The sequence below is a fragment of the Acomys russatus genome, chromosome 2, assembly GCF_903995435.1.
Source record: "Acomys russatus chromosome 2, mAcoRus1.1, whole genome shotgun sequence".
NCBI classification, from domain to species: Eukaryota; Metazoa; Chordata; class Mammalia; order Rodentia; family Muridae; genus Acomys; species Acomys russatus.
The window spans coordinates 55,030,870-55,058,428 of record NC_067138.1 but is presented as its reverse complement, the minus strand read 5'-3'; the positions used below and the strand labels follow the sequence as shown (position 1 = coordinate 55,058,428).

Here is a 27,559-nt window from a genome sequence, read left to right as displayed (position 1 = left end):
CCCATACACATGCATACAATGAAATTTTAACATACACTTTATGTTTACAATGGGTTTAATCAGGTCCCAGGCCCATCACTAATGAAAAAGTACCTACAGATACCAGACAGTCCTCTAGAGCTGCTTGTGTGTACACAGCTACTTTAATTACAGAGAATTCCCCAAGAATTTGTTAACCTGTCAAATGTGAGCTGCAGATGTGCTCTTGGCAGAAAAGATGGCAGGTCAAAAGTATTTTCCTTTCATCTCTAGATTTCAAAGTTTTTAAAAATTCTTAGTTTTTATGAATGGGTTTTGCCTACATCTATGTCTGTGTACCATATGCATGCCTGTTGCCCACAGGGACCAGAAAAGGCAGATTCCCCCCAGGTCCCCCTAGAACTAGAGTTACAGATGCCTGTGCTGCCAGGTAGGTGCTGGGAATTGAACCTGCTCCTCTGGAGGAGCAGCCCTAACCACAAGGCAATCTCTCCAGTTCCTGGGGGTGTGTGTTTGTTTTGTGTGTGTGTGTGTGTGTGTGTGTAGCATGTGTGCATGTAGTATGTATGTATATGTGTGTAGTATGTATATATGTGTGTGCGTAGCATGTGCATGTAGTATGTATGTATGCATGTGTGTGTAGTCTGTGTGTATGTATGTGTGTTGTTGTTTAATAGGTTCTCATTGTCCTAGTTGGCTTAGAACTGGTGGGCCTCCTCCCTCTACTTCCTGATTTCTGGGTTACAAGCATGCACCAGGCCATGTTTTTCTAAGTAACAAAATCTTTTCCCCTTGCATTTTGGTTTTCAAAAAAAATTTTTTTTAAAGTAACGAAACTTGGGGTTTTTTGTTTGTTGGTTTGGTTTGGGTTTTTGTTGTTGTTGTTGTTGTTGTTGTTGTTGTTTGGTTGGTTTTTGGTTTTTGGTTTTTTGGTTTGTTTTTTTTTTTTTTTTTTTTTACATTTTTTGGTTTCTTATTCATTTATTTACTTATAGACAGGGACTCCTATAGCCCAGACTGGCCTCAAATTCATGATCCTCCTGCCCCTGCTTTCCATGTGCTAGGATTGCTGGCATGTGCCACAATGCTTGGTTGCTTTTTGCTTTTGGTAAACATTTTGACAAGTGACTTCTGCTTATCTCCAACACAGCTCCGCTGTGCAGTGCTCACCTAGCATGTGCAAGGCCCAAGTTTAATCCCTAGCACTGGAAACACATAAACAACATCTACACACTGCCCCCATCCAAAACCTATGTGAGGGGATCATAGTTTGCCCCAGGTATTCAAACAGTGGATTTTGGATGTTGGTGGCATTTTCCCACTGTTGATGTTTCTGGATTTTTTGTTTGTTTTTTATGACAGGGTATTGTTATTAAATTACATGTATTATCAGTAGGCCCAGCTTGCAATCAATCAAGACACTGACACTTGTTTTGTTTTGAGATCAGAGTCTTACTGTGTAGCCCTGGCTAGCCTGAAACTCCCCAAAGGGCATGGCATGGTGCCCAGGGAAAGAACTGTAAGCGAACCTTCCCTCTGCTCTCCAGTTGTGGCCTTGTTCCCCTGTACCTAATCCTTCTGCATCTTAATTTCCTTATTTAGAATGCTATTTTATCATGTAGACATGGTCAAATACGTGGATAAATAACTTAAAACTTGAGAGGGCAGTTCCAAGCACACAGTAATGGTCAAAAACTAACCCTAGGAGCTAAGCCTCCAGGCACACCTATGAGGGGTTATTTAGCCCCTGACCGTGCCAGTCCAGAGCTGTGTTGATTGGGTTAATTAAGCTGGGAAGAATGTAGTGGTTTGAATAAGAACACGCCACCCTCCCTGGAGTATGCTCATATATTTGAATGTTTGACTCCCAATTGGTCACTATATAGGAAAGATTAGGAGGCGTGACCTTGTTAGAGGACACGTGTCCCTGGGAGTGGGCTTTGAGGTTTCAGAAGCCCAAGCCAGGCGCACTCTCGTTCTCTTTCTGCCTGCAACTTCCAGACTAGATGTGAGCTCTCAGCTGCTGCTCCAGTGCCATGCCTGCATGCCTGCCACTGTGTCCATCGTCTCTGTGGTCATGCACTCACCCCCTGAAACTGTAAGGAAGCCCCCAGTTAAATGCTTTCTTCTATAAGGTGGCCTTGATCATGGTGTCTTGTCACCGTGATGGGAACAGTAACTAAGACAGAAGTTGGTACCAGGAGTGGGATAGTGCTGGAACAGGCCTGATCGTGCTTGAGGAATGTGGATGATCTCGGGACTTTGGATTGGAAAAGTGGTCGGACACTGTAAGCATGTTTAACGGGCCATCCTAGTAGGAGCATGGAAGACAGTCTGAGAGCGAAGTGGAGTGGTGGAGGCCAAGTTCAAAGAAGACTATTAGAAACCGTTCTTGTGACATTTTTGCAAAGAATGTGTCTGCTTTTTGCCCTTACCAAAAAAACAAAAACAAAAACAAAAACAAAAACAAAAACAAAAAACTTGCCTAAAGATAAATTGAAGAGTTACAGCCTAGGTGGCAATTAGTGATTTTTTTTTTTTTTTTTTTTGGTTTTTCAAGACAGGGTCTCTCTGTGTTAGCCTTAGCTGTCCTGGACTCACTTTGTAGACCTGGCTGGCCTCGAACTCACAGCGATCTGCCTGCCTCTGCCTCCCAAGTGCTGGAATTAAAGGCGTACGCCACCACCGCCCAGCTTGATTAGTGATCATTCTTATGCAGATCTACAATGAAAAAAGTAAGTGTGCCATTTTGTATATCTTAATGTACAGTTTGAAGAAGAAGGAGGAGGAGGAGGAGGAAGAAGAAGAAGGAAGAAGAAGAAAAAACACTAGGAATTGAAATGTTGGAGCCAAATCCCATATTCAAGTAGATGAGGAATTTAAAGAAAAGTTTAGAGCTCCCTGGGATGAGGAGCGTGGTGCCCTTAGGGTGAGCTACTGTCGGAAGTAACTTCTGTCTTAGGTTATGATTGCTGTGGCAAAACACCATGACAAGGCAACTTTTGAATGAAAACATTTAACTGGGGGCTTGCTTCAGCCTCAGAGTGCTTGTCCATGGCCATCACAGCGTGGACTATGGTGGCAAGCAGATAGGCGTGGTGCTGGAGAAGCAGCTGAGGGCTCCCATCTGATTCGTATGGCATGTTGAAGAGTTGGAGCAGGAAGATCATGGAACCAGTGCCAGAGGCAGATGTGTGCTGCCGTCGGCAAGGCTGAGAGGAATGGGAGGTAGGATACAGAGCCATCTAGTAAGCCTTTTGACATTGGGCATAGACAAGCCCGATTTGGGATTTGTCCTGCTGGCTTTTGATTTTGCTTTTCTACAGCATTTCCTCATCATGCCCTTTTCCTCCCTTTTGGAATGATAATGTATATTCTATGCCACTGTACATTTGGAGCATGTAATCTGCTTTTTGATTTTACAGGGTCTTACAGTTAGGAGTTTGCCTGGAGTTTCAGAAGAGACTTTGGACTTCTGAGCAGTGTTGAGAATGTGAAGGACTATGGGGACTTTCGAAGTTGGACTAACTACATTTTTCATTACATGGCCAAGAGCCAAGGGGGGCCAAGGAGTAGAATGTGGCGATTTGAATTACAATACCCCCCATAGGCATAGGCTCATATATTTGAATGTTTGGTCCCCAGTTGATGGACTGTTTAGGAAGGAATAGAAGGTGTGGCCTTTCTGAAATAGGTGTGTCACTGGGTGGTGGTGGTGGTGGTGGGGTGAGCTTTGAGGTTTCAAAAGCCCAAGTGAGGCCCTGTCTGCCTGCAACTTTCAGATCAGATGTGAGCTTGCAGCTACTGCTCCGTGGCTGCCCGCCACCAGACTCGCCATCATGGTGGACATGAACTAATCCTCTGAAACTGTAAGTAAATCCCCAATTAAATGCTTGAAAAAAAAAAACTGCCTTGGCTGAGCTGGGCATGGTGGCACATGCCTTTAATTCCAGCTCTTAGGAGGCAAAGGTAGGCAGATCTCTATTTGAGGCCAGCATGGTCTACCCAGAAGCTCTAGGACAGCCAGGACTACATAGAGAAACCCTGTTTCAAAACAACCAGGAGAAAAGAAGTTGCCTTGGCCATGTTGTTTTGTCACCACAGTAGTAACCCTAAGGCAATGACCAACAGTAAAAGAGAGTAATACCACCCCTGGCCTGGGGCTTTAGACACTCTCTCTCTCTCTCTCTCTCTCTCTCTCTCTCTCTCTCTCTCTCTCTCTCTCAAAAACTGGATGAGCACAAGCATTCACTCATTTCTTTCTACTTCCCGACTTTGGGTGCTACATAACAAGGAGCTTCAAGCTTCTGCCACCAGGATTTCTCAACCACAACGGACTGTATCTGGTTAACAGCACTGAATGTTCCTCTTGGGAACTCAGATTTAATTCCCAGCACCCACATGGTGACTCACAACCATATATAACTCAAGTTTCAGGGATCTGACACCCATACATGTAATAAAAAATTTTTTAATTAAAAATTATTTAGCCACTTAATCATTCTACTCAATGATTACATTCCATCAAACTGAACAGTACCCTCCTCACCATTATATATTGATGAACCTTCTTGCCTTTACCTTGGGTTTAAAAGCCATCTTATAGCAAAGACAAACTAAGTTTACTTCTGTTTATAATTAAACCTGTTTTTCAAGGATTGGGCTCTGCCCTATCAGTAACCTTAACCACAATGGTTCTGTACTGCCTATTCCAGGAAATGGCAACTGCCTTTGTTTCAAAAGGTAATTATGACCACCTGTTGTTATTACTACCTTGTTATAACCACTTTGCGACTGTCTTTGTCTCAGCAGGTTGTTATAACTAACTTGATATGCTTATGTTCTGCTCCTACAGCCTATTTGCCTGCCAAATCCCGCATGTGGAAACCCTCTGTTCCCAAGCTATAACGATCTTGTCTTCCTCATATTCAGTGATGTTCTCTTGAACCACAGTTTTAGGGGAAAAGCCCATGTATATGAATAAAGCTTGTTTTAATTAATTAATTAATTTGGCCATGATGATTAGGATCAGTGTTCTTTCTCCTCACATCTTTGGGATTAACAGTATTACAATGGAAAACCAAGACAAACATACCTGAAAATTTTAAATATGTTCAGGAACGTATGAACTCTTTTTTATTTTTTTAACGTGTTATGGAATGCTGTTATCTGGGCATGACATAGCCACTGCCATGTTGAAATCAGAGCAGGCATAATTACTCCATAGGACCCTCATAAGATTGGGCCACTAACATTCCCTGGAGACAGGGGAGGAGACCTCACGAGACGGCACATAGAACATAGAAACGGTTAGTTGCTGGGGGAGGCTTTGCTGCCTGTTCTGCCGGTGCTTCCTTCCGTAAGTAAGCCTAATTCAGCTCTCCATTCACCGAGCTGGCCTGGGGTGTGGTTAGCACCTCTCTGTGGGGAATAGAAGTTTGTTCAAGTTTCCCAGGAAAAGTCCTTGAGATAGCAATGCCCTGAGAAAATGATCTGTAAGTGTAAAGACACTATAAACACAAAGTCAATTCCTTGTTTCCCTTAACCCCTTGTCCCGCAGCACTGGGATTGAAGAACCCGAGGCTTTACATATGCTAGTCATTACTGAAGACGACTGCATATACATATGCACACGTCAGGATAACATTTCAAAGTCTCCGTTAAGTTTCAACAGTCTCCAGTACTTTTATAATTGCTTTATTACAGAGGAACACCAGAGTGAAATTTTGAAATAAATAAATTTTGCTATGGTTGGATAGAGAAAATATATTCAGAGAGTATAATAGACATTAACTTGTAATACTTCTCCAATTATCACCAAATCATTTTGTAAAGTTGTTTCTCACATAATGGATTTAAAATGCAAAGAAATAGGGAACATTATATTTGAAAGTAATAGAAGCAATATGGCTCCAAATACTGACAATGTAAGACAGGCTTCTTAGGTATTTCAAGCATAAATATTAGCTGTGAGGACTGACAGTGTGTTTCAGTAATGTGATTCAACAAAGTAAATCTGTAAACATGTCTCTTTGACAATCATATGCAAACCATTTCATCACAAATCTACCAAAACCCTCTGAAATGTAAACCTCGAACACATTTTAAAAGAAATTCTAAGTTATAACAACTACAAAAGCAACAATTGTCAACAAAGTTATTTGGTTTTAAAAAATGTAGAGTAGTGTGATGTAAAAGTCCAATACCTTAAAGCTGTTTTATGAAGATCTTTTTCTTTCTCTTTCTTTTTTGGGGTGGGGTGAGGGGTGGGGATAGGTCTCAGTGTTTCCCAGGCTGGGATGACAGGCGTGTGCTACATTTCCGGCTTGAAGATGTAGTTTTGACCTTAAATGTTTTGCATACATTTGTAGGGGGTGAGCACATGTGTACATGCACACACATGCCATAGCACAAGTGCAGGAGAAGTCAGTTTTGAGAAGGTTCTAGGGGCTGAACTCAAGTTGCCCAGCCAAGCACTCAGGTTGCCAGATTTGGATGGTGACTGGATTTACCCACAAAGCCATCTCATTAGCTAGTATTTCTTAGTATAATGCACTGTTTGATTTTCAAAGACTTTTATATAATTAGGATATTGAACTAGAGCTCTAAAAAGAACAAATGCTGATGAAAATAGCTATATAGAAATAATGGTATAAATATGAGTTTATACAAAATGTACTATACTTCAAATATGTAAGGCTTATTATGAGTATTTGTGGGTTCTGAGTGTTACACGCCATAATTTTTAAAGTAGTTTCAAGCCATTCAAAGTCTAGTACTTCTAAAATGGTTTTAGTTTTTTAAAAAAAGCATTTATTTATTTTCTTTAGACAGGGTATCATGTAGCCCCATCTGTGCTGGTTTGCCCTTCCTACCTCACCTCCCAAACTCTGGGATTACAGGCATGTGCTGCCATACCTGGCTTTGTTTAAGCAGATATGGATAACATTTCATGTCAATTGGCCTCTGCTGTTGTATCCAAAAAACAATGAAATGTTCTTTGAGTTATCATTTAAACATCTTTTAGCTATCTTTTAAACTGTTATGGAATCTCCATATAAATTTTATCTTTTAAGATTTCAGAGTGCTGTAATTTGAACTAGTGCCTACCAGGAATTGGCCCAAACTTAAACAGAAGTCACAAGAAAGACACAGATGTCAAAAAGTTTTAGGACTGGCCTATTCAGTTACATATAGTCACAATGACTTTTTATGTGAAAAGTGCTTTAGAATAAAAAATACTTTTGTAAAGGATATTATTGACAACATGTACTATCTAAGTAGAATTTTTGCCCTGGTTCCATTTTACCTATTTCTTTTGGAAAGGACCCTCTTGCTACAAGGTGAACCAGACACAGGCTATGCAACGGTGACACTGCACACATAGTCATTTGTGGATGAGCCCTTAGATTGAGACTAAATATTTGTTAATCAAAGCTAGGGCGATTTTATGTCTTCCACAGTATCTAACACCAGTTCACACTTCTATAAGCCTTGAAGAATGTTAGCCACAGTGAGGTCTAGTAACTTCTAGCAGGGCTCTCTGGCTCTTCTCGAAGCTGCTGTTCACCAGCTGTTTTTATGATGATAACTCCGGGATCTGGAATGTGACCGGAAATGAGAATGTTTTGTTGTCTGTGTCCTAGATCCGGAACTGGTGTACCCTCTGGGAGACTTGCATGGAGATCTTGCTATGGAGTCACAGTGTCGTCGGTGTGGTCGAGATTTTGCTCCTGAGCCAGTCTGCTTTTGAGGTGAGTGCGACTGTGATTTTTCCATTGACTTGGGCCTTTTTGGTAAAGACTTGGATCTTGATCGTCCTCTGGATCCAGAATTCCTCCTTGGCGTTCTTGACTGCCTTGCTGAGGTAGACTGCCTTGGTAGTGACTTGGAACGAGATTTAGACTGACTGTAAGAAGATCGCCTGTGTCGAGACCTGGAAGCATCAAAGCATGCACCTTATACAAGACAGCAGGGTAAGAGGCAGTACTTCCTGGTGCGCTCTGTGTTACACTGAACATGCGCCGTGGTTTGAATATGAAATGTACCCCCCCCCAGGGGCTGTCAAGATGGCTCAGAGGTTAAAAGTGATTGCTACTCTTCCAGAGGATCCGGGCTCCATTCCTCACACCCACATAGTCAGTCATAGATGCTGTTCCCGCCCCCTCACCTGTGTCCCTCCCCCTGCCCCGTAACTGCAGTTCCATGTATTACATATGTGGGAGTCACAGATATACATGCAAGTAAAAAGCCCATACTGATAAAATGGAAAAAACTCCTCCCCAGACTCAAGTACTTGGGCCTGGTTGGCAGCCGGTGGACTTAGAGGATGGGACTAGATCCTGAGGGCTCTGGCCTAATCCCCTGATGGACCCATAGTGTGAGGCATTATCAGAAGGAGGTGAAAGGAGGAGGTGAGGTCTTCTGGGAGGAAGTGGGTCACAGGCGGCTATGAAAGCTGTATCTTTCTTTCATCAAGCAGTGGGGGCACACACCTTTAATCCTAGCACTCGGGAGGCAGAGGCAAGAGATCCCTGAGTTCAAGGCCAGCCTGGTCTACAGAGCAAGTTCCAGAACAGCCAAGCTACACAAAGAGAAACTTGGGAGAAAGAGAGAGACAGAGACACAGAGAGAAAAAAAAAAAGAGAGAAACAGAGACACAGAGAGAGACAGAGAGAGAGCTTTCTTCTTTATACTTGTTTTTATTTCTTTTCTCCTGTTCTTTCCTCTCAGGTTACTGTTTGCCATGAAGTGAGCAACCTGCACCATTAACTCCCTGAGCATGGCAACGAGCCTCCCCTGAGGCTCACAGTGGTGTCCAGTCTCTCGTGGACTGGAACCTCTGAAACTGAGCAAGGCAAACTTTCCCTCCCTAAGTTCTTCTTGGGGTGTTTATCATAATGAAGGGAAGTGTGCTTAGCACATTATGTTTTAATAGACTAATGACAAGACATGTTTTAAAGAATTGGGGGGCGGGGGGAGCTGGCAGCACCAGGGCTGGAATCCAGGGTTGTATGCTTGCTAAGTGAACGCTTTACCACCAAACTAGACCTCCAGCCCTAAGAGAAGTAATTCTAACTTTCATGTTTTTGGTTTAAACCCAAGTAACAAACAAGTCTACAATATCTGCTTTACTATAATATACGTTCAAAACATTTTTTGCTTTCCACCTTAGTTCCGCCAAAGTCCTGTGTATTTAGACTAGGCTAAGCATATTTTCACACACGCCGCCTGCCCCATTTGTCTTTTTGAGACAGGGTCTAACCTGTGCTTATCCTGTTCTCCTATTCAACCTCCCAAGCGCTGCAGTTACAGGCATGCACCCAGCACCCAGGTGGGTTAAACAACTGCTCACAGGTACACAGGTATAAAATCCAGAGGAAACTAAACTTACAAATAGGGAAAGAAATAAAACAATTACTTAAGGTCCATAAATAGTGCCTGCGGAAGCATTCGTGAGCGGCATTACCAGCTGGCACAATGGAGAATGCCTACAGCCCCACAGCATCCCAAGAGCCTGAAACACAGGGAGCTCAGGTATCAGGCCAGCCTTGGCTACAGAATGACATTCTCTATGGAAAGGAAAAGCACGGCCCTCCTCACCACGTCTATAACACGAAGGCATTAGAGAAAAACCTGAGTTACAAGCCTCAGAGCTCAAAGCTACCCAAATGGCTGGCACTTCAGAGACAAAAATCCCAGGGACGAGGGCATTGCAGACCAAAACCTCCTAAAATCTGCCCACAAATTCTCCTGCAGAAATTGGCTGTCTTTATTTTATTGTGTATGTAGGGGGGGCGGGGTACATGTGTATGTTCAGGGGGAGAGTTGCACTCATGTGCAAACATGCAGAGGCTAAAGTAGGGACCCGGGTGTCTCTGTCTATTACTCTATGGCATTAGCCTTCTTTAAATTGTTGGCAAAAAAGATGAACTCCAAGGAATCAGCAAAAAAAGAGAACAGTAATTGGGATATATAAGAACTGAACTTAAAATGTGAAAGACATAATGCAAGGGACAGAGACTGGAGTTCTGGCTTCTAAAAGGTTAAATAAAAGTGCCTGGTAACACTTTATTTTCTGTTTTCTTTTTTGTGGCACTAGGGATCGAAGCAAGGGATCTGCATACACTGGGCAAGTGCTTGGCAACTCATCTTGGTCAGTGGCTCTTCTTTGTAAGTTTTATTTTGCAGCAGGGGTTTCACTAAGTTGCCAAGGCGGTCCTTGAACACTTGATCCTCCTGCCTTGTCATCCTGAATAGCTGAGATTGCAGGCATGCACTACCACAGTGATCTTATAAAGTGATGTGTGCATGTGCACGTGTGTGTGCACGTGAGTGTGTGCGTGTGTGAGTGTGTAGGGTTATGCCTGTGTGCGTGCCTGCATCTGAGTGTGTGTGCGTGTGGGTGTGCATGTGAGTGTGTGTGCGTGCCTGTGTCTGAGTGTGTGTGTGTGCGTGTGCATGTGAGTGTGCGTGCATGAGTGTGTAGGCGTATGCCTGTGTGCATGCCTGTGTGTGAGCGTGTGTGTGTGTGTGTGTGTGTGTGCGCGCATGTAGGACCAGATGTAGACACTGAGTCTTATTCTATGGCTTCCCACTTTATTTTTCGAGACAGAGCTTCTCACTGAATTCAGGTCTCACTAATTGGCTCGACTGGCTGGCCAGCAAGCTCCAGGGATGTGCCTGCCTGCAGGGTTACAGACACATGCCAGCAGGCCCAGCTTTTGCTGGGGACCCAAGCTCAGATTCTCATGTGTGCACAGCAGGCACTTTACCAACTTACCTACTACCTAACTCTATAATGCAATTGTCCTGTTTCCCCCCACACCTTCTCTCCCTCTCCCTCCTCCCTCTCTCCTTTTCACTTGTTTTCTTTTTCTTTTCAGCCTGGGACATATGTGGCCCTGGCTAGTTCTGAACTGACGGTGGCTGCAAATTCCTGAGCCTCCTCCTTCCACTTTTCAATTACCACCACATCCATTTGGGTCATTCTTTTTTTTTTTTTTTTTAAGATTTATTTATTTATTATATATACAATGTTCTGCCTGCATGTGAGCCAACAGGCCAGAAGAGGGCACCAAAACTCATTATAGATGTCCGTGAGCCACCATGTGGTTGCTGGGAATTGAACGCAGGACCTCTGGTTAAATAGCCAGTGCTCTTAACCTCTGAGCTACCTCTCCAGTCCCCTGGGTCATTCTTTAAGCTCAGAATTCACTTTAAAATTCCACACGTCTATGAAAAACTTAAAGCTTTAAACTATAAACATTTAAGAGGATTTAAGTTATGACAATCCAGTTTCAATGACTCATTAGTACCACCATTTAATTTCCCCTGTGATTTAGTATTTTTCTAACAAAATAGATACCAACTCCTATGTAGAAAAATAGGTAACTTGCAAATGCCTTTTCTTAACAAAATTACAATTTTTGTCTCCTTTCTATAATACAAGCATAGCTGGAATTGATTCTTAATAAAAATACATTGTCAATTTACAAGAAGAAATTACAGAATAAAAGGCAGAGACAGGCAGATCTCTGAGTTCAAGGTCAACTAAGGCCACACAGAGAATCCCTGTCTTAAAAAACAAAATGAACCAGCAAACAAGAGTAAACTGACCTACCTTGAGCCTACCTTCTTCCTTTCTAAGTAACTGTGTTACATCTTTTGAGTTTGCTCCTCTTCAGTAGACAACATTCGGAATTATTGGGTTCAATTAAGAACATTTCACTTATCTAAAATTCCTAACCTTGCTTGTTGAGTATATATTATTTCATGTATTTATTTTGGGGATAGGGTCTTGCTGTATAGTGCCAGCTGACCTGGAACTTTAGATCCTGCTCATTCCAGTGAGTTGGGGGGCTACAGGGTCATGTGACACCTTCCACATCCTGCTTCTGCCCTCCAAATCCTGGGCTTACCTGTGTGTGTCCATATGGGCAGCTTTATAGTTTCTATCTGTGTAAAAAGCCCAAAATTAAGCCACAGGTCCCCCAGTTCTTAAAACAATCACTTAAAAGAGCTGGAATGTATCGAAGAAGTCCAAGTTGAGTAACAATATATGGGCTGGGTGTGGCAGTGCGATGCCAGAGCTTGAGAGGTGGAGGCAGAAGTGGCATCTCAAATTTGAGCCTGACCTGGGCTACACAGTGTGCTCAAGGCCAGCCCGGATTATACACCCTATAAACGGTACGGGGCAGCAGTGGTGCACATCTGTAAACCCAGCACGGGGACTGGGGGGGAATGCGGTAGGGGTGAAGAAGAGGGGATTCCAGTTCACAGCCAGCCAGTCTAACCTACAGGATGAGCTTCAGGTTGAGTGAACCCCCCTCTCCCCCCCCCCCCGCCCATTACCAAAAACTAAGGTAGTGAGTGATGAAAAAAGATACCTGACAGTCATAGGGGAGGGGAGTAAGGGGAAAATGGGAGAGAGGGAGGAATGGGAGGATACAAGGGATGGGATAACAATTGAGATATAATATGAATAAATTAACAAAATAAATTTTTTAAAAAAGAAAGATACCTGATACAAACCTCTAACCACATGCTTGCATGCACATCCACACACATACATGTGGACACGCATACATGTGGACACGCATACACAAACATAGACTTATAACATATATAATCCAATAACAAGACCCTGTCTGAAGATAAAAGGTTTAAACAGGAGGGGGTGCTGGGGAATAGCCCTAGTGCCTGTGTGGGGATATAGTGGGGTACCTGCTAGCATGGGCCAGGTCCTGAGCTCAACCCCAGTGTCCATGAAAACAAACAAAAGCAATGGATGATAGAGAAGAGCATATCTTTCTACAAAAGGTAGTTTACCCATGTTAAACAACGTCATCCAAGTAGCCTGCCCACGCCCCCACCTCCCCAGTAATTTCTTTGCAGTGTTTTCTAGAAACAGTAGCAGAAAATGAAGTGGTCCAGCGTTGCCCTCAGTACTTACTCTTTCGGGCTATCCGATCGCCTCCTGTCTCTCTCCCATGAGGAACTTCGGCTTCGAGATCTCCTCTGGCTGGGGCTTCTGGATCGCCTGTGGTCACTCGGAGAGCACATGTGGCGTTCTTTTGACTTCATTTGGCCCGGTGCTAGAAGATGAAGAAGAAGGCTTCTAACAGTTCACTACCTGAGAGCCACAGTAGCTGCCACTCAGCCGGTACCATCGCTGCTGACGCTCACCGAGCTAAGCGAACACGAGCTAACGGTCATTTACACTTACTTTTGCGGTCACCTTGAGCAAATTGTATTTCAATTTGCCGGCCACATACCCACTTCCTATTGAGGTTGTAGAGTGCATCCTCAGCATCTCGAACATCTTCAAACATGACCAGCTGTTAAGGACACTTTGGACATCAGATAATAAGTAAAAATGTTTCTAAGGTATTATTTACATGTGAGACTAACAAGAAAACCAAGTCCTGGCTCGGTTATGAATAAGCAGAAAAGCTTTTATATTTTTATGAAAACAAATGACCTCTTGGGATTTAGAACTGTGAATACAAAAATAGGACAGCAGATACAACATAGCAGTATAATTTGGAACCTGAGGAAAATCCCAAGTTAGCTGGCATTATAGAAGATACACTGTTTGGGGGCTTACTCCCCCTCTTCAGAAAAAGTGTCCATCAGAGTTTTCACTGAAAATATCAGCATGCAGCTTTTATTCCACAAGTAAAAGTACTCTATCATTAAAAGTCTAGTTATGAAATTTAGGAGTAATGACTCACTGTAAACAAAACTCCAACAATAAGAGTAAGCTTAAAACAAAGGACTACTTTGGTCCTTTGAGGATGGTATCCACCTTTGGACCTACCACTTTAAGCAACCCCTTATGTGTTACTACTTGGGGTATAAGCATAAAATAAGAGGAAAACTGTTAGGTCTCAAAAAGAAAACCTGGGACAAATGGCTAACTGAGGTGCCTATTAACATATCCAAGTGGACACTGGCCACCAGGCTGTCAGCACAGAGTCATGTTGGCTGGTGTACCCCACACCCTCTCCTAATCAGTCCCTTCTTCCAGCTTCTCTTCCCTGTATAACCCAGCTGTTCTGGCTACATGCTCTTTGGGTGCTCTTGGCCATTGTCATCCATACCCCCACCCCCACCATGGCTCTGTTCAGTCTGGACTCTTCCAGATGTCTCTGGCTGTTTTCTCTCTCATAGCTACAATAAACCTTCTCCTCAACCATACCTAGGAGCAGTCATGCCCTTGTTTTTCAGTCAAAAATAATCTGCAAACACCTGGAATTACACCTATGATTTGAGTTGTACCTGTGATTTGAGATTCACCGATGATTTGAAATGCACCTGTGATTTGAGATGCACCTGTGATTTGAGATGCACCTGTGATTTGAGATGCGCCAGTGATTTGAGATGCACCTGTGATTTGAGACGCACCAGTGATTTGAGACGCACCTGTGATTTGAGATGCACCTGTGATTTGAGATGCACCTGTGATTTGAGATGCACCTGTGATTTGAGATGCACCTGTGAGTGATTTGAGATGCACCTGTGAGTGATTTGAGATGCACCTGCAATTTGAGTTGCACTGATGATTTGAGATGCACTGATGATTTGTGAACTACCATGCTGGGCCTTCTTTACTAGTTTTCTTAGAAATAGCAAATACACAAACAAGGAAGCTCAGAAGCTGCATACAGGAGGAGACTGGCAATGACCTCAGTGACACTGGGTCATGAACCTTGAGCTTTACTCTTTAGGACTTGCAAAGTGGACTTTATAAGAGATATGGAACCAATAAAATTGGACTTGGGCTTGTCTGGGAACTCTGAATAAATGTAGGAAAGCTTGTCTCAAAGACTACTTTGTCTTCCACTTGATCAAGGCTTCATTGCTCTGGGTCTTCCACCGGTGTCCACCCTCTCTTTACTCCTTGCTGCTTGAACTGAGGTGCCTTCTGTCATGCCTGCTGGCCTTATGATCAGAGTTTAGCTAACTGGTTGATTCAAACTGCGGGTGGAAGGGGAGGGGAGGTCACTTACTGGCTACTCTGGGGCTGTTTTACATTTTCTGAGATAAAGAAACAAACACACTTAATTAGACGATGTTGACTTTATTACATACAGACCTAGTACATATTAGTACATATATGTATACACACACATGTATGCAGTATATTTGCATGCATACATGAAATAAAGGATATTGAACATAGGCGAATCCTCTGGGTCGGCGAGTGTAGAAGTCAAGTGGGATGTAAACATCTACTATGGGGCCGTATCGACCAAACTCACGGCGCAAGTCCTCAGGCCTGGAGTGTATAGAAATAAGGCACAAAAATACAAAAAGCTAGAATAAATGCTTTGCCTATAGAAATCCAACCGAAGCGTTTGAAACAAAGTATATTGTTGGGCCAGTGAGAGGGCTCAGTTCAATGGGCAAACGCATATTCGGCTAAGCTTAAAGGCCTGAGTTCAAAACCTGAACCACACATGAAAAAGTCAGTTCTTTTTACAAACAATTCAGGTGGTGGTCAACTTAGTCACGTTCAAAACACCTGACCCAGCACATGCACCCTTAGAAGTTATTTCCATCACAAGGCTTGATGGGTTCATCTAAGAACACCTCCCTATAACTTCATGCTAATTAGCATTTTGTTTTCAGAAAGCAAGAATTAAAATCTAAAGAAGCCTCAGAATTATTTCTTGGACTTTTACAAAACATGGGCATTTCCCCCATATACCCCCCCAAAGCAAAGTAACTACTTTCTTTATTCTTATATTTGATGGTATTTTGAGCCTACCATTATAGGCACAGGGCTTTACTAAAGAGATATCAGAGAGAGGGGGAGAGGGAGGGGGGGGGGGGAGAGAGGGAGGGAGGGAGGAGAGAGAGAGAGCAGCCAGGGGTATCTGGAAGAGTCCAGAAAAGAGAGAGAAAGAAGTAGAGGGAACGTGGCCAGGGCTGCCTGTGACAATAACAGGGGATAGAGAACCAGAGAAACTAGTGAGAACAGTGGGAGCAGAGCGTACAGAGCATACAGCAAGAGCAGCAGGGTTATAAGGAGAGTGGGCAGCTGAGGGGAAGGCAGCCTTTGGGCTGGAGGGAATTTGGGGGTGGGAGGAATGCAATCATTTCTGGATGTTTAGACTGCTTTTGGAGTTCGGAGAATTAGAGTTCCCTTCGCACCTGACAACGGCCTCATTTGTCTTTGCGGAGCTTCTATTTGGCTGACGGCACAACGTGTTTAGCAGAGCTAACTGACAATTATATTCACAAAGCGCTGCTCATCTGAAGACGATTTAATTCTCACAACTCTGCAGTTGTTTGCAGACAGATGAGTCTGTCTGTAAGGTCACTGAGCTAGCAAGTGGTGGAGACGGGATCACACACTAGTCTATTACTAATCTCCGTAGCATACAGCTTCAGGGCGCTCGCAGGGACTCTGCCTCAAGCGTCTGCTTCAAAGCATGGCTCAGAAGAAAGAGGGGTGATTCGGAACAACGCGGGAGACTGCACAGCTCTGGCTCCAGCAAAGGGAAGGAAGTCGTTGTCAATAACTAAAGTTAGACGGCAGAGAAGAGTTCAGTGGAAGAACAGAGAGACCGAGAGCTTCCTGGTGCACAGCTGCGGCGTGAGATGTGATGCTGTGGTATCAGAAAGCCTGCGGGCGCACAAGTGATGTTAACCAGTTTCTCTAAAGACTAGATAAATGTCGGGGTTTGAATTAAATTGTACATTTTAATTTAATATTATTGTATGTTTGTGTGTATGACGTGGGTCCTTGGGTCTGGGCATGAACCTGCCAAAGCATGCATGTGGAAGTCAGGAGACAACTTCTGAGAGTTAGTTCTCCTTTCACTGTGGGATCTGGGGAGCAAGCTCAGTCAGTCAGGATTGAACAAGGGGTGCCTTTTCCCGATGAGCCATCCCAATGGTCCGACTGATGTTTTACAAGTTCTGGAAGACCACAGATGCCAGGCCAGCCTGCTGCACTCAGCAAAACTATGAGTTGCAATTAAAGGAGAAAGAAAAATATTTTATGATAATAACAGACTTCAGGAATTTAGATCCACTAAACCAGCTCTGTAGAGAATAATAGAAGGAATGCCTTGGTTTGAAAGGAAGATTAAACATACCTAAGAAGGCGCAAGGCCCAAGAAGCCCAAGAAAATAAAATCATGTAATGAACCAAGAATTAGTAAACACTGTTCAATAACAACTTTTAATCCACAACAGAGCATTCCAACCCTAAAGTCATAGGTACCAAACACAGGGCAACCAGTTTCATAAGTCAGCTCTAAAATCACATACCAACCCTCACACAGTGATAGTGGGTGACCTCAGTACCCAACTGTCACCAATAGATAGGCCACCCAGACAAAAGCTAAGTGGAGACGCTCTGGAGTTAAATGGTGTCACTAAGCAAATAGATCTAATGTACGTACAGCACGAAGGCTGTTCATTCTTCTCAGCAGCTCATGGAACTTTCTCCAGGTCTGACCCCATACTAAGAAATGAAGCAAGTCTCAACAAATATAGGGAAAGTGAAGTAACATCCTGCATCCCATCTGCCCACAAGAGGATAAAGCTGTATTTTATCAATAACAACAGAAGTGGCAGAAAGTATACAAACTCATGGAAACTAAACAGTGCAGTGCTTAATGAAAATTGGGTCAAGGAAATGAAAACCTTCCTAGTATTATGTGAAAACAAAACCACATCTGTGGGATACGATAAAGGTAGTTTTGAGAGGAAATTTTATAACCCTTACGTGTCTACATAAAAAAAAGATAGGGAGCTCTCATATTAACAATAAACTTGGAAGCTTTAGGAAAATAAAAACATCGTGTAAATATACCACAGTTTCTTAGTCCATTCTTCTACTGAGGGACACTTAGGCTGTTTCCATGTTCTGGCTATTATGTATAAAGCAGCTATGAACATGGTTGAGCATATGTCCCTGTTATGTGGTAGGGCATTTTCTGGGTATATTCCAAGGAGTGGGATGGCTGGGTCTTGAGGAAGCCCTATTCCCATTTTTCTGAGAAAGCACCAGATAGATTTCCAAAGTGGTTGTACTAGTTTGCATTCCCACCAGCAATGAAGGAGTGTTCCTCTCTCTCCACATCCTCGCCAACATGTGGTTTCATTTGAGTTTTTGCTAAGAAACTGTGGTATATTTATATGATGGAATACTACTCAGCTATTAAAAATGAGGAATTCCCAAAATTTGTGGACAAATGGATTGATCTAGAAATTATCATAATGAGTGAGTTCACCCAGAAGCAAAATGAGACAAATGGTATATACTCACTTATATCAAAACACTAGTCCAAGGGATACGTACCACGAAAAACTTTACTTACCAAGAAAGTGGGTCAGAGGAGAGGACATCCTATTGAGACTTTAGGCAAGAGTAGCATGGAAGAATAGGGAAATAGTAGGACCCACAGGGTCCTGGAAACCTACAAGAAGAACTTTGTGACAGGCAGATCTGGATCCTGGGGTCCTCCTCAAACTAAGGCACCAGCCAAGGAGAATATAGGCAGGAAGCTTCGAACTCCTACCAGGACCTAGCCGAAGATCATGATATTCTCCACCGTTGAGTGGAGAGTGAGATCTGACTCTCACACGAACTCTGGTGCCCCTTTTCTGACCCTATCCCCTGGATGGGGAGACCTGGCGGCACTCAGAGGAAGGATAGCAAGTTACCAAGAAGAGACTCGATATTCTAAGAGCATATATAGGGGGAGGAAGTCTCCCTCAATCATAGGGGAGGGAGGAAGGGGGGAAGTGGGAGGGAGGGAAGAATGGGAGGAAACAGGGGAAGGGCTAACAATCGAGATGTAATATGAATAAATTAATAAAATTAAAAAAGAAAAAGAAAAAAAAGGAAAATAAAAACAAACAACACTCAAAGTCAAAGCATTTCCAGTAAAATCAGGACCGAGATAAGCATGTGTACTCCCGCCACTCCTGTTTGAAGCAGTGATTGATTGAAGCCTTAACCAAAGACAAATGAAAAGTGCAAAAAGGATACACATGTGAAAGAAAGGAGCCAAAATATCTTTATTTGCAGACAATATGATTTTATACATAAAAGACCAAGAATCCACAGAAAAATTCTATAACTGATAAATACATCCAGCCAAGTAGCAAGATACAAAATTAATGCACAAACATCTGTAGCCTTCCTATATACAAACAACGAACACACTGACAGAGAAAAAGGGGGAACAGTACTATTCACAGTAGTCTCAAAATTATCACAGGAGGGCTGGAGAGGCCAAAAGCACTTGTTCTTGCAGAGGACCTGGGTTCCGTCCCCAGGGTCTACATGGCAGCCCACAATTGTCCATAACTCAAGTTCCAGAGAATCCGATGCCCTCTTTTGACCTCCTTGGGGACCAAGCATGCACATAATACATAGACAGACACATAGGCCAAACACTTGTACATATAAAATAAATCTTTTTTTAAATCTTGGGATAAATCTAACTAAGGAAGTGAAGGACTTATATAATAATAACTAAGAAATCACAGAAAGAAATTGAAGAAGATACCAGAAGAAAAGACCTTCCGTACTTATGGATTGGTAAATTAATATTGTGAAATGGCCATCCTATCAAAAGACATGTACAGATTCACACAATCCCTGGCACAATTCCTTATAGAAATTGAAAGAAAAAAACCAAACTTTATATGGAAACATGTAAAATCTAGAACAATATTTTTAAATTATAAAATTGTTGTTTTATGTGTCTGTGTACCATGTGCATTCCTAGTGACAGCAGAGGCCAGAAGAGGGCATCAGAAAAAAAAAAAAAAAGAAGAAGAAGAAGAAGAAGAAGAAGAAGAAGAAGAAGAAGAAGAAGAAGAAGAAGAAGAGGGCATAAGATCCCCTAGAAATGCAGTTACAGATGTTTGTGAATGGCCAGGAGAATGCTAGGAACAGAACCTGGGTCTTCTGGACAAGCAACCGTACACTTAAGCGCTGAGCCATCTCTCCAAATCCCTAAAACAACTTTAACAATAAAGGAACTCCTGAAAGTCATCACCATTCCTGATTTTAACTTTTACTACAGAATTATAATAATAAGAATAGCTGGTACTGGCATCAAAGCATAGGCACCGATCAATGCATAGGCACCGATCAATGGAACAGAACTGAGGACCCAGATGTTAAGTCTACCTGCCGACAAACACCTGGGTTTTGACAAAGAGGCCAAAAGTATATACTAGAGAAAAGACGGCATCTTCAATTGGTCCTGGTCAAAGTGGATTTGCCGAATATGGAAGAATGAATTTAGATCCGTATCTCTCACCCTACACAAAATTCAACTCAAAGATCAAGGATCTCTATACGAGACCTGATATCCTGAATCCTTTAGAGGAGTGTCACAGACATGAGGACAAGACATGCTTGACAAAGTTCCAGAGACCTCTGACTGTCCAGCATGACCTCTAGACACCCAGAGCAGCTGTTGCAGCCTTGCTGTACATAGTTCCAAAGATCTCTGGCTGATCACCACTGCCTCTAAATATTATGTATGGCCCAGGTGTAATGTTGTCTTAAAATTAATTTTGAAATCAGTTTTTTTCTAAAACTGTCTTTCTCTCTGTTTCTCATGTTGACTATGAGCTCTAATGAAAATCATACAGAGAAAACTTTTTTTCTCACAGAGAATGTTGAAAGAGAGCATCAGGCCAAAGGCTTGAGACAATGAGAGGGTTTTTGACTCTGACTGTGTGTAGTCAGACAGAAACTGCTTGAAAGAAAGTTAGGACCTTGACATAACAGTACCTGCCTAGATATTGTTACCTGTAGAAACGTTTCCTTAGAATCTGCTTTGAGAGCAATAGAAGGTGGGCTTGGAATGTCATGCTTTACAGATATTTTACAATCGAGGACCCCTTGGTAGTTAGCCTAGGCTTGGACATCAGCTTTGCATCTTTAGATATGTGTGTTTTGCTGGAAATACCTGTAGAGGTTATGTAATTAGTAAGGGGCTATGGGAGAGGATGAGGACTTTAAGGAAGGGGAAATAGGATATCATTTTATAAAGGGATAAAGGGAATAGAATAGGAAGGATTAAATGGGAAAAAGGGAGGAACAGGGTACAGTAGGGAATATGGAAAGTGACAATTAACACTAAAGGCCTTCTGAAAATGCTATATGGAAACCTACTACAGTAGACATTTCCTAAAATATATATATATATATATATATATATATACACATATTATATATAAATACATGGAATGAATATATATATACATGGATTTACCCTATAATGGGGGAGGGGGATGTGCCAACCAGACACTATACACTACCAAATAAAGTCCCCAGTACCAAGAATAGGTTACTCTTTTTTGAGTTACTGGCCAATGAGATCTCACAGTCCAGCCACCCACCCCACACACAAAACTTTATAGGTCACTGCCAATGCTGTCAGTTATCCTCTAGAGCCAACTACCTGCAAGGTATGACCATAGGGCCAATAGAGGCAAAAATGTTATGGGTGTACCCAACTATGTTTTTATAAGTTAGATATAAGGTCTCGAGGCCCTTTAATGAGAATAGCCCTAGAGGCTTATATATTTGAATGTTTGGTTCCCAGTTGGTAGACTGCTTAATAAGGACTAGGAGGTGTGGCCTTGTTGGAAGAGGCGTGTCTGCCCCTGGGGGTGGGCTATGAGATTTCAAAAGCCCACAGCAGGCCCAGCTTCACTGTCTCTGCCTGCTGCTTGCACATCAGGGTGTGAGCTCTCAGCTACTGCTTCAGCATCCTGCCATCCTGCCTGCTGCCACATTCCCCACCATGGCAACCACGGGCTAACCTCTGAAACTGTAAGCAAGCTCCAGTTAGATACTTTCTTTTAGGAGATGCGTTGGTCATGGTTTCTCTTCACAGCAATAGAACAGTAACCAAAACATGACATGGAACCCTGGGCTTGCTGACCAGATAGTCTAGCTGAATTAGTGAGCTTTGGGTTCAGTGAGAGACCCTGTCTCCAGAAAAAGATAAGATAAGAAAAGAAAAGAAAAACAGAGCAGTAGAGGAAGATAGCCAATGTGCCCCATACACACAAACTTTTAAAAACATGTGAAAAAGAAAATCAGCCAAGTACATTTCTTTACAATCTCATTTTTTTTCTTCTCTTCCTCTTTTTTTCCCTTTCTTTCTTTTTTTTTTTTTTTTTTTTTTTTTTTTTTTTTTGAGACAAGATATTTAAAGGTATGGGATCATGAGCCTATAAGAACGATCAGGGATATGTAATAAGACTCTGCCTTACCCTCATACTCCACAACACAAAAACAAAACAAAGGACAAGGCCTCATGTAGCCAAAGCTGGCACTGAGCTCCAGACCCTACTGTTTTCCAAGTGCTGGGATGCACCACTACTCTGCTTCCAGTGTCATTATATAGGCAGGTCTTTATATATTTAAAATTCAGTCTCCACAGTTTAAAGCACACTGGGCATAGAATCATTTTCTTCATAGGTATTCTGATGTTTCAAAGCTAACAAAGGGTAACATACTGTTAGTTAACTCAGACAAGCATTGTACAAATAACTGTTGGTACAGGTTATCTGTGACGGCTCTGCCACAACACCACTCACCAGCTATGCATTTTTTTTAGGCAGGTTACTTGACCCCATAAACCTCAACTTTCATGTCTGTAAATGGAGTTAATAAAGAATATAGACTCGGGCTGGAGAGATGGCTCAGTGGTTAAGAGCACCGCCTGCTCTTCTGGAGGTCCTGAGTTCAAGTCCCAGCAACCATATGGTGGCTAAAAGCCATCTATAATGTGATCTGATGCCCTCTTCTGCAGATAAAGCGCTCATATACAATTAATAAATAAATATTAAAAAAAAAAAAGAATATAGTCTCCAAACTGGGCAAAGTGGCAGAGGGCTGTCAACCCTCTACTCAGGAAGGACAGAAGGGTCAGGGGGCATGTCATCCTTGTCTGCATAGAGTGTCCCAGGCAGGCCCATGCTTTTCTGAAAATAAGCAAGCAAACAAATCCACACCATATAGTATCAGGAGGCTGCAGCACATGGATTGCTGTGAGTTTAAGTATAGCCTAGAATTTCATGATAAAATTCTATCTCTAAAAACTAAAACAAAATTTAAATGTGCATACACATAGTGTACTGGTTAGTTTTAGGTCAACTTGACCCAAGCTAGTCATCAGAGAGGAGGGAGCCTCAACTGAGAAAATACCTCCATAAGATGGAGCTGTAGGGCATTTTCTTAATTAGTGATTGATGTAGGAGGGTCCAGTCTATTGTGAGTGGTGCCACGTTTGGGCTTGGCAGTCCTAGCTTCTATAAGAAAGCAGGCTCAGCAAGCCATGTGAAGCAAGCCAGTAAACAGCACCTTCCATGGCCTCTGCATCTGCTTCGGCATTAGCTCCTGCCTCCAGGTTCCTGCCCTGTTTGAGTTCCTGTCCTGACAGCCTATGGTGTTGTATTGCGGTGTGTGGAAGCACAAGCTACATAAACTCCTCCGCAAGCTGCTTTGATCATGGTGGGTTTGTTTGTTTGTTTGTTTTCCCCCAAGACAGGGTTTCTATGTGTAGCCCTGGCTATCCTGGATTCACTTTGTAGACCAGGCTGGCTGCCTCTGCCTCCCCGAGTGCTGGGATTACAGTTGTGCGCCACCACACCTGGTGGTCATGGTGTTTTATCACAGCACTGAACCCTTACTAAGACATGGAAGATGGTGAAAACTAAATAAAATAATATATCTGAAGTCTTTAAAAAATTACATTTATTTTCTGCAGCTGTGTATGCGTGTGGACACATGTGCCACATGTTCTTGTGAAGGTCAGAGGACAACATAAAGTCAGCTCTCCTGCCTCGTTTGCTCTGGGGATTGAACTGGGGTTATCAGGCTTGGCCACGGTGTTTTGACCTGCTGAGCCAGCTCCCTGGCTTATTCAAAGTTTTTCACAAAGCCCCTGTCACATTGTGACTAGTTAACAATTTCTAGAAACCATTATTCTCTTAATACAAGATAACCTTGTATTTCTGTGTTTTGATTACCTCCCCAGAGGCAGCCTAAAGTCTGATGAAAGAAGTGAACACAGGATTAGTTAACTCTCAACTGTCAGTTTCAGCACTCAGTGCAGGGTTACCTGGGTCCAAGGTTAGCAGTCACAAGAAGACAAGTTCTTGTTTGTCTTGCTTTAAGACACTGGGAACGGAAGCCAAGGCCTCACTCATGTAAGGCAAGAAATCTACCACTGAGCTCCACCCTCAGAGCAGGTGTGCTTTACTTAGCATGCGCAATGTTTGAGCATTTGAAAAATGTATCATATATGAAATAGCCAACAGTTTATAGCTTCTAAATGTACAAAAATGAGAATTCACATTAATCAACTTAATGCATCTTTATTTAGTTACGGTGTGTGTGTGTGTCTGTTGTGTGTGGTGTGTGTGTGTGTGTGTCTTATGTGAAGTCAGAGGACAACTTGAAGGAGTTATTCTCATCTTCTTCCACGTAGGTCCCAGGGATAGAACTCGGACCCTCAGGCTTGGAAGCAGGCATCTTTACTCATGGTGCCACCATGCTGCACATTATACAATGTATACATGATACAATGTAATAATGCTAACATTTTAAAATTTGCTCGATATACACAAAAGCCCAGGTGTCTGACATTTCTTGGGAGATGAGGCAAGTTGGGGTGGTGGCAGCACATGCTGGTAGTGACAGCTACGTGGGGGAGGGGGAGGCACAAAGAAGAAAAGCCCGAGTCCTGGTTGGGCTACAGAAGAATTGAATTGATGCCCTAGTAACTATTCAAGGGCTTGGATTTGAGTCTCTAAAACTGAAGAAAACAAACTGGCAACATGGCTTCCCCACTAGATGGCACATGCCCATTTGCTGCCCTTCATACCATTCTATTAGGCCTCATAAGCTGGCACCTTCACTCACCTCTACTACTCTGCCTAGCTCTTATGGCTACTAGAATTGGTACTCTCTGAGGTTTCTTGTGTGTTTATAGTTCAAAATGTCAAAATGTCTAAGTGTGAGAATTCTTACCCAAATATTAATTTTGCTTCTCTATGTAATAATTTATTGATAAACAGGCTAAGAGAGGAACCATAAAACACAGGCATCTTTTTTCTTTTTTTGGTTTTGTTTTGTTTTGTTGTTTTTTAGAGACAGGGTTTCTCTGTGTAGCCTTGACTGTCCTGGACTCGCTTTGTAGATCAGGCTGGCCTTGACACAGGCATCTTTTAAAATTCTATTAAATCGCAGTCTATAGTTGTGACATATATATTCATAGTGATTAAATTTAATGTACTTATGCTCCTAAAAGTAAATTATCGCCCGAGTGGTGGTGCTTACCTATAAGCCCAGTATCATGGGAGGGGGGTGGAGGCAATAAGATCCGAAGTTCAAGGTCATTTTAGCTTATGCAGGGAATTTGAGGTCGGCCTTGACGAGATACAGGCCCTCTCTCAACAAAACAAAACATAAATGATTACTCCAGATAATTAACAAGTGAGTAGCTACATAGATTTGTACCTATTTAAGTCCAGTAACCCTTAAAATCCTCGAACTTTAACTTTTCCTTAAGTGGACAAGGTTACAGAACTAGAAAGAAAAATTAAGTAATTTCAATGAAATTAAGGTGTCTACTAATGTCAGCCCTCTGATTCCCTCTGGCTCCTATTAAAGGAAAAGTGCTATATGTGAAAAGGGCATTTCTTCAGCTCTATGCCTGGCAACCATCTAGGCAGAATTTTCAAAGAGAGATGGAGGAAATAAAGCCTTTCAGCGTTGAAGCTGACTGCTTAACCGTGATGAAGGCTAAGACTGTCCCCAGCACTCAAACCATATAAATCGAATTGACTAGTCGTTTGTATATTGAATTCGGGCCAAAAGCACTGTCTGAACACCGCAGAGAAAATTGCAAGGCCTAAGGTGCGCATCCTGAGATGAGACAACCCCAGTTCCTCCGGAAGGTTAGTGGGCGGCGTCTGTAGAGCTCAGTGACACCAGGGCTGGGGCCAGCACTGCCACCACGGACAGCTGCCGCCACCCAGCAGGCACCTTGACATCCAGCCAGCATCCGGACATCACGACCTCAATACCTGGCCAGCACCCCAAAAACCCCGGACACCTCGACAACCCGCAACGGCACCCCGACATCTGGCCAGCACTCCAACACCCGGCCAGCACCCCAACATAAGATCGGTACCCCGACATCCGGATGACACCCTACAGCCTGCATCCCGGCACCCAGCCGGCATCCGACAGCCGGACAGCCCCCCACCGCCCAACCCGCACCCTGTCACCCCGCAACCCCGTTCCGTTCTCCCGCGGGGTCCCGTCTCCGATCACCTGGTGGCGTCTGCGACGTTCCTGACGAACAGGGAGGTGTTGGGGGGCCTGGTGTAGCGAGACATGCCGCTCGCGGCCCCACTCTCAGCCGCCGGCCGCGCCCCCTCCCGGGCCAGTCGCGCAGCCGCAGTTGCGGGCGGGGGGCGCGGGGCCTGCGCGGACGCGCGAGCAAGCACAGACCTGGCCACTGCTCGGGCGCTGGGGAATAGACCTGATCCCCACCGTTGTAAGCCAGCCGGGGTCTCGGTAGGGAGACGTACCTCACCCAAGCATCCCCAGAAAAAGATCTCAGCACAGGGCTTCAAAGGGGCCATGTGCAGGGCCAGGGCCCCAATTGAGAGCATGCAAGCCTACAGCTTTTCCCTGACTGGAGAACAAATGTACACCGGAGTGGGAAAGAGTGACTGCTGTACTGTGGCTTTAGTAAAGGCCTCAGGGTAAGCATCCAAGAAACCTAGACAGAATAGGCTGGGGTCTTTTGTTTGTTTTCTGGTTTGCTTGGGGCCTAGAATTCCTTTTGTAGTGCGGCTCCACACCAGGCTCCAGCTGGGCTTAATAACAGGAAAATTCAGAGTACTGTCTGTTGGTTAGTGGGATTGCTGTAATCGCGCAACACGTTTAGAGGTTTGAAGAAATTTATCTTGTAAAGTCTGGGGATGTAGCTCAGCAGCTAGAGTGGTTGCCTGTCTTGCAGGAGGCACACTGCTCCAGTGCCTCATAAAACAGGGATGGTGATGGCACCCGTAAATAAAAAAAATAGTGCTGGGAGGTAATGGCCGGAGGATCAGAGGCCATCCTCTATTCTAAAAGAAGACTGAAGCCAGCCTTACCCAAGTGAGACCTGTCATGATCGATATCGCATAGATCTAATCTTTTAATTCCAGCTCTGTTTTGAAGCAGCTAAGTAGTTCTTTCAGTACCACAGCTTTCTGTTTGAGGGCCTGAGGCAGGAACATTTTCAAGCGTAGACAACGAAGTAATTTTACACCGGGGGGGGGGGGGGGGGGGGGGCGGGGGGGGGGGGGGGGGAGAGGGGTCTCGGGGCTGAAGAGCCGGTTCAGCAGTCAAGAGCTCTTCCTATTTTTGCAGTGGTCCAGCTTCCATTCTCAGTGTCCACATGGCTTACGGAGTCCTTAACTCCGGTTCCATGTCTACACACTTGTGACTGCAGTGCTGTGAGGTAGGACAGGTGAATTCCAGAAGCTCACCAGCCAGTAAGCCCTGCAGAACCGGAGA

At 43.5% G+C, this 27,559-nt stretch overlaps 1 protein-coding gene across 1 annotated transcript; it reads right to left on the bottom strand.

The window, feature by feature from the left end:
* Window positions 1–7,468: 7,468 nt before the first annotated feature.
* Srsf12 (serine and arginine rich splicing factor 12) lies at window positions 7,469–26,388 on the bottom strand. The gene is made up of 5 exons (XM_051161313.1): window positions 26,324–26,388; window positions 15,163–15,262; window positions 13,208–13,319; window positions 12,935–13,076; window positions 7,469–7,915 (listed from the first exon to the last, which is right to left on the bottom strand). Exons 1-5 carry the CDS (start codon window positions 26,386–26,388, stop codon window positions 7,546–7,548), a joined length of 789 nt encoding a protein of 262 aa, XP_051017270.1. The 3' UTR covers window positions 7,469–7,545.
* Between the last annotated feature and the right edge of the window lie 1,171 nt (window positions 26,389–27,559).